This window comes from Morone saxatilis, unplaced genomic scaffold (assembly GCF_004916995.1).
Source record: "Morone saxatilis isolate NCDOM2014 unplaced genomic scaffold, NCSU_SB_2.0 Contig20, whole genome shotgun sequence".
Taxonomy (NCBI): domain Eukaryota; kingdom Metazoa; phylum Chordata; class Actinopteri; family Moronidae; genus Morone; species Morone saxatilis.
In genome coordinates, this window is record NW_023339763.1 from 8,714,220 (window position 1) to 8,726,453 (window position 12,234).

Here is a 12,234-nt window from a genome sequence, read left to right on the forward strand (position 1 = left end):
TTCTCCTTTTTTGGAGCAAGAATCAAGCAGCAATTAGAGGAATTGCATCTTAAGGCACTTGTGCAAACTGAGAGAAGACACTTACTATACTAACTATAAAAAAACACATCTAGTGACACTTACATGTAATGTGCACATACTCACAGAGACCAAGTTTTTCTAAGTACAAAACACATCAACTTTAGGGAGCTGGGAAAACAGCCTTGTGTTTTGGTTGATTGCAATGCTATTTTGTTTGTGTGAGGCTTTCAAATAATTTTTTTATGCACAAGAGGTCATACAGTTCCCTAAACAAGTAGAATAGGATGTGAGAATGAATGTAATCGACCATTACTGGAGTCATTATCTTCTCACACAACAACAGCGTTTAAGTCATTAATCTGTTGACTTCAAACTTGACTTATCAAAAAAAGACTTGCAATTCACGTAAACACCAGTTATGCTTCACTTCACTAGCCTGACAGCTTGGAATCACTTGATATCTTCTCAAAATGTAAAAAATATGTAATCTGTAAATATGTAAAAAGTAATCTGGCAGCATTCAGTCACGTTGCACACGGACGAGGGAAAGTTGCATTTTGGGCTTCTCATCTTTAGCTGGCGGTGACTGTCCTTTTTGCTGGTTTAAATGGCACATCGCCAGTGGCAGATTTTATCACCTGTAGCTAGTTAACAGTAATGCTGTTAGTTACTTGCAAAAAGGCCAAAATGAAAATTGGCTGATGTCTGGATTTGAAATTGGATTCAGATTTGATTAAACGCTATGAAACTCCAAACCTAATCACAGGAATAACATACCAAGGCACAACTGATCAGTTTGTTTTTGAATGTCATTATAAATTATAATCAATTAAATATAAAACATAAATACAAAATACATTTTGATGCATGCATTTTTCTGTAAATCTACTATATTATTACTCAAATTACAACTCAAAACTTAACTAAATGAAAGTTTGGGACTTTATGACTAACTAATTATTGAGACCTACTTGTCACTTGACTCCCTGTAGTGGTAGCTAGTAATAATGTTAGTCATGCCACTTGATACATATTTAAATATCTCTGCTTCAAATTGTAAAACGATAAGAAATAATGACTTTTTAATGGCATGAAATGAAAATAGTAGGCCCGTTGTAGCTGAATGGCCAGTTCTTATTCACTGCATTTAGGCTGTAGAAATTGAACAGGGAGATGATTTAATATGCAGAGCATACAGTTTATTATTACACCATGCTGGGTAGTACAAGGTGCCTGTGCGTTTGCCTGTGTCCATTCAGTGTTTGTGTTGTGTGTTGACAGGCAGACAGACTGACTATAAAGTATGTGTACTTGTGTTTATGTACACGCATGCGTTATGGTCGAGATGGCAGGATTGCAGGACCATGACAGCCTGCAATCCTTGACTTGTCAATGTGAGAAGTAGACAAGTAGCTTACTTCCTTCACTTTGACAGACAGCTGGGCAGGTCTCCCTTGTCTACACAAGTGCACATATATCCTAAAGCCTGTCATGTCAATGAGATTTCAGTACCCTTGAATACTTGATTCATGGGTCAGTATTCCTGGGAAAACTAGTTTAGGCCACAATTTGTCAGATGCTCTCATAAAATAATAAAGATATACCACTCTATATGATAGCAGTGAATTGCTTCTCCATTCACCATAGGGACACTGGGTAGTGGATTACAGAAGCACAAGAATGGCAAGCCCCCATCTTATTAGTCTGTATCACTGAGTTACAATTGAGACACTTTACATTTGTCTTGTTTGTCCTAAATTAAGTTCTGTGTCTTGTAGTACAGTACACCCACAGGAAGAGGGAAAGCAAAACTGTATGGAACTTGCACCCTAAACAGCGGCAACAAAGTGCCTCTTCCAAAGAAAACAATATTGACCTCTTTTGTATCCCTCCCAAAACAAGTGACCACAAACTGAGCCAGCTTTAAGTGATCATATTGCTGCAGTTAATCAGTTAACTTATGTGATGTTACATGATTTCTGGGGATTAATAATATTAAACCTTTTTTCAGTGACTTTCCCAATTTGGAATGCGCTGCGGTGTTCTTCACTGCACACTCCACTGTTTACCTAAGTTTAGAGTATATATGCTACCAACACCTGTCACTGAGAAGTTAATGCTACCCCCCAGATTTGACTCCCTTCCTTGCAGGAACTCTGGCCAACCAGTAGGCGTCCCTAGTGCAACAAAAAGGGCAAAATCCCTCACTGGCTTCCCAACCACAAACATGGCCTAGCCAGAGGTACCATAGCCAGGAATTGATCTAATGCAGCTTTAAAGCACGACTAATGAATTGAAGGAAATGATAGCGCAAGATGAAAGCAGAGTATATATATTGTAAATCCGTTACATTCAGCTACTTTTATGTTTTTTCTACAATATATACAATGCGGCATATAATGTGACACATTTCATGAAGGGCATCATCTTTATTCTTAAGACTGTAGAAGTGGGCTTGTGCTATAAATTGAAGAGCAGCTGAGATCTGCTTTGAGGTGCAGCTTCAACCCAGAGAGCTGCAGCGTAGCTGGGCGGCTGGCTGCCACCGTCTTAACCATCATCTTCAAACGCTCTATGATCTCGCTCTCTCAGCGTTGGTCTTCCAGCTGCTGCCAAGTTACACAGCTACAGAGAGGTTATAATTAGCTGGCTATACTGTCATCTGATCCACCAACCAATCAACCAACCAGCCATAGCAAGGCAAAGCGAAGTTTCTCTTACACTTCTTAGAGCGCTGAAATGCTGTGGATTTAGATTCATCGCTGATTGTGCCACAGCTTCCCTTTGAAGTCCATTGTGATGCTCATTTAATTTTAATGCCACTGGAGACTACTGTACGTATGAAAACTGAAGCAAATAGGACAGAGACATGGAGGGAGAGAGGGAGAGATAGGAAATTTGAAAGTCCTTAATTCCTAATTCATAATACATCCATGGCATTGATCAAGGTCGTTGCCTTCTAGAAAATAAATAGATTGTTTCTTAGCATTCACAAATATGCAGAGCACAATGGCAAGGACATAAAGTTATTGTACAATGAGTTTAATGAATTTATTTAACAGATCCAAATGGTTGGTAATGCATTTGGTTAGAGTGTATGAAATAATCAGCCTTTTACCAGGATGCCTGTGGTGGGTGTATTGGCATGTATTATGTTGTCTCAGACATCAAGTTAGAAATCAGAGCACAGCCACTTTATGGTCACTGGCATCTTGGAATAATGTCTCTTGGCATCTGTGCATTTATAGAAGATATTCACTTTCCAGTTGGCTGCGTAAAATAAGACAAATTACTTTGTATTTATTAAAATTCTATTTATGCCATGCCTGTAACTTTATATGTGATTACACTAATAATCTAGTCCAAGGTCACATATTTCGTGCTTCACATTTTCCGGCTACATACATTTTAATTATGCCAATACAGTAATATGCACTAGTATTCATAGCCTCTCGCTGATATATCTGGACAAAAGCAACACTGTGAGGTGAAACATGATATGTGATAAAGTAGAACCTACTGGTGCTCTGATCAGGGCTTTTGGTGCCAATCACTAATGGCTGGACGCAGTTATCAACCGGTACCAATCACAGATCACTCGGTCTATTAATTTAACTATTCTTAACAACTTAAAATAAAATTAAGAAAGGGGAAAGTATCATGAATTGAAAACTATTAATTTATTGCCAGGTAGCATTTGCAACATATTCCACTCTCTCACTTAGATACACAACTTAGAAACCATAGCGGCGTATGCTTGGTTCTTTTCACAGCGTGCATCGCGTGTGGAGGAGGCTTGTTTATGATGTTGGCTATCGAAAAAACAAAACTGTTACTTCACCTGGTGCTAGTAAAATATGTGTCCACCAGATAGCATCTCTCTCTCCTGTGGAATAATATATGTATCATCTGATTGGATCTTCTCATCGGTATTTATAGGGGCCGCTGATCAAACTATTTTGAGTAAATATCGGCCGATAACGAGCACTGTGTCTCTGTGTTTGAGTGTGTATGCTAGAGTTTGTTCATGCACGTTAATGTGTGTGTGTGGAGGGGGTAGGGCCTCATGTATGCCTGAGAGTGACATGAAAAATGGATGCCAACCTGCACTCACTGCTTCTATCTATCTCTCACACTCACTATAGCTCCCACATCAAGCCTTCGAGGCCTGTTGAGTCTTAACCTGACTCTCCTCTCAGATATGTAACATCCAGCCATCCATAAACATACACATTAGATGGCGAAGTGTAGAAGCTGATCCAGGCTGACTTGAGCATAAGATCTGACAGAGCATGGACGTCCATTTGACACTAGGCTGTCCAGTTTCCTCAGCCACATTTTTTCTTACATCCATCTGTGTCCTCACTAAACTGGTGTAGGCAGCATAGACACCAATAGGTGTAATGCATGGCGGTGCACATATGTAAACATGCAGGTGCACAAGCATAGATAATTCATTTACACACATGAATGTGCACATGCAACTAATTGTGTGTGCACTACTTCACTGAAAAGGAATTATACTCAATTAAAAAATGACTAACAACTAATAGTTTCCAATGTAACTGCTGCTCTAATGTTACGTGGCATATTTGGTGGTCTCTTTTGGGCTAAGAATCGAAAGTCTTTCCTCAAATGAAGTCAAGTCAAAAGAACTCTAACAATTCTAACCTAAAAGTGAATCTCTGTGGGAGCACCAGGGCATCAGCAACTGATTGGCTATCAAGAGGAGCTCACAGGCCTGAAGCATGGAAGGACAGAAAAAAGGGTGGATGGGATGTTACAGAGGGCACAAAGGTATTCTGGTAAATGTGTCAGGAGTTTGGCCGTACATACGAAGTGCGTGGCTCTCTGACACTGGCAGGAAGCCTGTTTGAATAGGAAATTGGCCCTGTAGACTCCGGTGTAGTCTCTTTGCAGACAAAGGAACAATCTTACCCATGGTTTCTATTTCATCAGCACTATCTGATGTATCTTAGAGCTGGTAAAATCCCGATAATGGAATACAGTGTCGTAAAAGTAAAGTGGAATCATTTGATTTAGGTAAAGTACTGTATTTGCTCGAACTGAGTGAACTGAATGTAATTAACTTTTACACTGGACCTGAAATGAAGTGAAGAATCACACACACACTGCCTGAGTGTTAGAGGTCTCAATCCAAAAACTGCTCTCACTGTGTTCTGATTATGGATACATTATTATTGTCACTGTTATTATTGTTATTATTATTATTATTGTTAGTAGTAGTAGTTTTAGTAAGAGTAGTTACAAAACTAAATCGTATTTTTAAGCATTTTAAAATATACGTATGTATGCAGTGTTCAGGTCAGGGACTTGCATAAGGCCAGAAGTTAACAATATGAAATCTTTATACTTGAGCCTACTTGAAGCTGCAACAAACAATCAAAAAATCAAACACCAAATTACAAACATCTGAGACAACTGTAACTTTAATCATTGATTAAATGAAACGATTTATACTTGAAATATTAGCTTGATATTGTGTGTAAAACTATCTTGTACTGAGGTTTGATTATTCAATTGGTTGTTTCATCCTGTGGCTTGAGTATAAAGATGTTGTTGTTTCATATTGCGACTTTGATGCTTGAAAAAGGCCCATGATTACATTTCAACTGAACGAGTGAGCAGGAATTCATGATGCATGTTGCACCTGTCTATCAGGTGTATATTAGACAAAGGTTAACATCATATACCACTGGAAGCTAGCTGAGCACTTTCCCAACAGCTTTGTATTCACACATTCACAAAAGGGAGATTATTTCCCCTTTTTCTTCATTGATGATGCACTTGCTGAAACTTGTTGTACATGATATGATGAATCATGGCATTCTCTAAAATTTTCCTATGCTTCTTTGCAGTCAAACCGACAGTGATCCACACAGACATGTTTGTCAACAGCATCGGTCCAGTAAATGCCATCAATATGGTGAGTAATACTGAAATATGTTATCACTGTGTCATCATTGTTATTAATAATCAGCCTGAAACTGCATATATAACTAAATAAGAATATTTATCCCCAAATTCTTTTGTCTGGCCTGCCTCTGTCCTCATGGGAGGTGAATGATCCAGAGAGTAGCTCTCTTCTCTGGAGCTGGCAGGAATTCAGTGTCTTGCTCAAGCACTCTTGAGCAGGGCAGATGCTTGCTGTCATGGGGGATTGGTTGGTCCACCTAATCACTATGCTGAACCATTGCCCTTGTAGTGTAGCAACACAAGGCAGGTGTCAATCAGCTACTTAACTACTGCACTGGCCTTTGCACCAAACTGGATTAATGTAGTCCATTTAATGCAGCTGATAGCAGTTTGAATTCGAAATACTGATTAAAAGTTAACCAGTTGTGTTGCTAGAAACACAGGCCAGATCTCAAAGCAGCATATTTCCAAATGGCTGCGTGCATTGGCAAATCCAAAGATGTTCTCGCTTTGTAGTTGCCAAGACTTGCATCAGCTACAATCTGAGGTGTCACCTGTTCATACTCTTTGTGGTTTGTTCAAATAAATATACCAATTTGTGATTTTCCTTGGATCTTGGTTTGTTGACAAGTTTTATTTTAGACTTTTGATCATCTCTGTCTGTTGTTATGATTAGAGTTACATAGTAAAATTGTGTACTGGTTCCACTTCTTGTATTTGTGCAAATAAAATATTTTTTCTTTGAATACTACTCCAGTAATATATATAAGAACAATGAAGTAACCTTGCAGTCATGTGATGTGTAGGTTAACCTTGTGATTAACAACATGTTTCAACATCTCATCTTCAATCTCCATTGTGGAAAAAGTCAGTATTATTCCAGATAATAGATTCTATCAGTATCTCAATGACTGGTTATGGTATTTTTTGTTATATCTTTTATTTTTTTTTACTAATTTATTATATCACATCAGCATTGTTTTATGTGTCATTGTTTTCTTTTGCACGTTCCTGCTGAGAACCCACTTCTATTATAATTCTGTAGCAGTCTGCTCTACATGGTGGTGGCGTTCCGTTTCACTTGGTCTTAGCTAAAACACCCACTCTCAATAACTGCAGTCACAGTGAAGGAAGAGAAGCACTGATGGGATCAGTTAGAAAATGTGTGTTTCTACTCACAATTGGGAGTCTGTATGCAGGCATGTGCGTGTGTGTGTGTGTGTGTGTGTGTGTGTGTGTGTGAGTGTGACAAGGGCATTTAGCTGGCATGAAACAATGACTGATTGTTTCACATTCATATGTAATCATGACATTTGTCATGACATGACAACTGTGAGGAGCATCTAAGCCTGAACACAATTATGAATGTTTATAATGCTTTAGGAATCTTTGAAATATGGCGAAGTTGCAACTCATGTGTGCGAGGAAGAAGGGATGGGACTAATAGAGAACCTCTCTTCTTTGAAGATGAAAAATAATCATAAATTGATGCTTTGTAGCCACTAGAGTTGAGCAGTTATTAGCTGTTCTTAGATGTATACAGCTGCTTGAATTGAAAGAAGTGTGATTCTGTCAGACTCCAACATATAGGTTAAAGCAAAAAAATAAAAAAAAGTTTACCCCCACCCCAGTAAGGCCCAGATGAAGATCCCAAGGCATTCAATCTTTCTTTCATCATTGGATTTGAACTGTCTGTCTGTCCTTTGTGAAAAAAAGGATGCTGAAAGGATGGGAATGTTACCTTGTGAAAATGTTATTTTTCAAATCTCGTTTGGGACTCTTTGGCAAGGATTTAGGCTTTATTGTTGGGCTAAGCTTTGTCAGAAAGTTAATGCCTCTATGCCCTCTTGCACACAAATCCCCAGATTTTTTTTTCTCTCCTGCTGTACTTCACTTTGAACCTCAGGGCTCAACCATTCCAAATAACAAAAATAAATAAAAGAGACTGATAGCTCCTGCTCAGTCACTCTCAATTCTCCTTTCGCTCTCACATCTCACCTTCGCTCTTTGCTCTTCAAACCTGTGCGTGCTTCTCTCGCCTATTCATCCCTTGTATGTATGTTCTAACGCAGCTCTCACACGGACTGAATAGGACGCGGTAAGGTTTTGTCAGGCTCAGGACAAAGTGCTGCCAAGGCGGCAGGTTATGAGTTTAGATAATACTTGAGCCAAACAAGGGAAATTATTAATTGCCCCGTTGAACATTTAATTTTCAGGTTGAGGGCGTCAAGATGGTCTTTTTCAACAGCACTCTTTAGCAGGGACAAAGGGACTTCTTGGCCTGAATAGACACCATCTTGTCTGAGGAAATAATGCCTGCAAATGTGTTCCAGCATTAAGTTTCCACTGGCATAGAAAAGTTCCCCTCAAACAGAAGAAAGAAAGGAGTGCTTTTGTAGCCCACATTTCAATTTGATCTCAGTGAATCTCACAGTTACAAGCTGCACATTGGTGACAGCACTGGCTTACAAACAGTACTGTTTGCGAGGTTTTCTTGACAAACAGAGACATTTATCTAGTGTTTTGCAAAAAGCATGTTCAGCTTTTTTAAGTTAAACATAACAATTGCAGTAAAACCGTGTTTTATCTATTGTCAGGAATACACCATCGACATCTTTTTTGCTCAGACCTGGTACGACAGAAGGTTAAAGTTCAACAGCACGATGAAGGTTCTGCGCCTCAACAGCAACATGGTTGGGAAGATCTGGATCCCAGACACTTTCTTCCGCAACTCGAAGAAGGCTGATGCCCACTGGATCACCACGCCCAATCGCATGCTTCGAATCTGGAATGATGGTCGAATACTATACACCCTCAGGTAAAACGTCAGGGAAGCCTGAGATGAGTTATTAGTAACTGAATAGTTACTAGAATTTATCTGATTGATGGTGTGATAGAATTACTTGACTATCACTACTATTTCATTACTTTGAAAGGTTAAATTGTCAGTTATCATTATCACTGCCATTTAGTATCCTATTTTTCTGTTAAAGTGTCTAAACCAAAACATTAAAGACATTTTAATTACAGATTTAGTTAGAAAGAAGCATTCTTTTCCTATGTTTGAACGATAGTTAAGATAATGGGGAATTGAAAATCTATTTGCATAAACAATTAATCCTAGCACTCTCAGCTGAATAAAGCTGAAAACAATAGAAAACATTGAGAATACATGGTAGCTAGTCTCTTCTCAACAATTTGAGGATTAAAGGTGGGCTAAGAACCGATACCATATGTGCAGCATTTAATATTGTATGTGTATTATTATGAGATTGTTGCCACTGACGTGATTCCTGCTCTTCCTGGAATCTAGCACATGCAGCAAGCAATGTGTGTACTTTCGAAAGCATTTTGAAGTACCTAACAATTTACGGCCTCTCTACATAAATTATTCATGGTACTGATTATCCTGAGCAGGCCCTGGGCACTTTTAAATTTCAGCATTTTAAATTTGACATTAATTAGGGAGCAGGAACTCTGTCCTACTGAATGAAGAAGGAAGTTGTTAGTGTCAAGGGACCACTGGGACTACATTGCCCTAAACTGATGTTTTTAGGCATATACTCTTGTACTCGTATGGAGTATATGGCTTAAAAGGGAGCATTTTTAATTTTCAAGATTGTTTTAAAAAATGTTAATATTATACTAGTTATGAGTATTGTTATACTGTCTAATGGCCCATTCTTGATTGAAGAGCGTGTGACTGGACAAACATACAGTAGTAGCCAGGAAGTTGCTGCTCTGATGGGTTGGAAGAACTAAACAATTATCGGCTTTTAAGGCTCCTAATTGTAAAATTATTGGTTGCTCAATAATAACATGGCTGCAGACTGTTTGCGAGTGTAAACCCCATGGATGTAACAAGAGACAGGTGGAATGCGTAGAACAGGAACATTAATTAAGGAGAAATATTAATTGTGCTTATTATCATGTTTTGCATGCCATCATAAATACAGCAGATGTTTATACTGACACCACAATATATCATTAGTGATAATAAGAGAGAAAATGAACTCTTCTGGACTCAATCAAGCCGTGATGGATGTTCTGCTATGCAGAACACTACCCCTCCACTTCATTAATTTGTTAAGGAACTCAGAATTTAACCACTGGTTAATTAGGATGACCGCTGTGATTGGGAGGACAATGATACATGACAATAGCGAGTGCATGGATGGGTAAAGTCATTTAAGGTTATTCTTTCATTAAGGGGAAGTTTAATGACTTTGCCTTCAAACTCCCTCAAGTGTGAAAAGGAGAGACGGGTCTGTCGCTGTAAAAAACATCAATTTAGTTTAGTCAAATTTTAATTATTAATTCCTTCTGTTTATACTGATAAGGTTAGGGGTTTAATTCTGACTATTGTTTAGTGATAGAGTGTTATATAATTCAAAATCTAGATTTACACATACATTTTACTATATATACACATTTAATGTATAGCAACTGAGTAAGTAGATCCAAATATTGTGTCGCTGCAGGTTGACCATCGATGCCGAGTGCCAGCTTAAACTGAACAACTTCCCAATGGATGAACACTCATGTCCCCTGGAGTTTTCAAGCTGTAAGTTTGGCCATATGCTGACACCCTACTGTCTTACCCCGCCCTCTCTTCCTCTGTTTTATCTCAAACACACACACACACACACACAAACTCACACTCACACTGTGGCCATGAACAAGCAGCATATGAGCCCAACAAATACATCATTTAAGGAATTATTATGCAACGGGCCAAATCAAGGCTTTCAAGCTACACATTTAGGTGAGTCATATGTGTATTTAGGCTTAGCAGATTTATGCACATATGAAAATATGCATGTACAGAATAGCTAGATAACTTTATTAGAGAGCTTATTTTCATGTTAAATTAACAGATTAATAGATTACAAAAATATAACAATATATATATTACCATATGTACTTATGTGTAACAATATGAGATGTGAACAAATTTTTTTATTAAACCATTCATTCATTCATTCATTCACAGTATGTAGTGGCATTTCAGTAAAGGGGTTTAATAATAGATGTCTCATTGCCAACTCAACCAAAGGCAAAGTAGTGATTGATTTTCTTGCACTCTGTCAATACTGTTCTAAAGGACATTTCAAAAAGTGACAAGTCCAAATGAGTCAGTCCCCTCATGTGAGGAGCGGATGGGGGGTACGTTATGCTAATGAGACCGCTATGGATCTACAAAGAGATGCACCATGGGATATTCTCTAGAGAGAATGCTTCCTAAATAGCTCCAGAGCAACAAGAAAGAGAAACCAGGGGGTAGCAGTCCTAAAAATGGAACAGAAGCATTCATTTAAATTTGATGAAAGCCATGGATTTTTTTCAGAACTTTGAAAATCGCTTGATGTACAGTACATGAGCTCAATCTCAGAAGCAGCAGGCGGAGCAGTGTGTGCAGCAATTTATCACGCGGCATATTTTCTCAACACGTGCCACAAAGCATTGTAGATTTTTCCAGTGCAGCCTCCTTTGCAGTGGTTTTAACTGTGGCCGGACAAGATCAGATCACATTTTAGTGATTAGAGTTTCATTTTATTTCATTTTTTTATTTTAGTATTTTAATTACTGTTTCAACAACTACACAACTGCTTCTAAAGTGAATTCATGTCATTGAGCTCCAGGAGCATTGTTGTTGTAGCTTCCCAAGAGGACACTGAATCAATAATTTGTCCTGGATGCATTACCAGCGGAGGAGAAGACTAGCCTGCTTGGCTGGCAGTAATGTGGTAAATGAGGAGATCCTTTCATTCCGTGCTCCTCTGAGGTCCAGCATTACTGGATGTCTGAAAGCACTTTAGTCATAAAGCAATTTAAAGTTTGCACTGACGAAGTTTTGTGTGCATTATTCAAGCCACTCCCTTGTCGGCTGCACACAGCTCATCACTAGACTGACAGTAGACTGAAATCGAAAGATCATTCATTCACTATATCCAGACTTTAACACCTGTATACATCATCATCACAATCAACTTGAAGTTGCTATTAGCTTAAAGGACTAGTGTGTAGGATTTGGTGGCATCAAGCAGGGAAGTTGAAGATTGCAACTAACTGATTACTCCTCGCGTCTGTATTTTATGACCTGGGAATGAGAAACAGGCTGTGAAGTGTGTAGGAGAAACTATGGTGACTGTGAAACTCTCAAAAGGCCCTATCTGCAGCCAGTGTTTAGTTTGTCTGTTCTGGGCTACTGTAGAAATGTGGTGGTTCAACATAGCTGCCTCCATTGGAAGAGGGCTCGCTCCCTCTGTAGATAAA

General features: G+C 38.6%; 1 protein-coding gene across 3 annotated transcripts in view; it reads left to right on the forward strand.

The window, feature by feature from the left end:
- The window catches only part of gabrg2 (gamma-aminobutyric acid type A receptor subunit gamma2), a 50,053-nt gene that overhangs the window by 8,793 nt on the left and 29,026 nt on the right, over window positions 1–12,234 (forward strand). For all 3 annotated transcript variants that reach the window (XM_035667324.1, XM_035667325.1, XM_035667326.1), the window contains exons 3-5: window positions 5,901–5,968; window positions 8,556–8,776; window positions 10,440–10,522. In XM_035667324.1, the coding sequence (XP_035523217.1) occupies window positions 5,901–5,968; window positions 8,556–8,776; window positions 10,440–10,522 (372 nt within the window). The remainder of the gene's footprint in view (window positions 1–5,900; window positions 5,969–8,555; window positions 8,777–10,439; window positions 10,523–12,234) is intronic.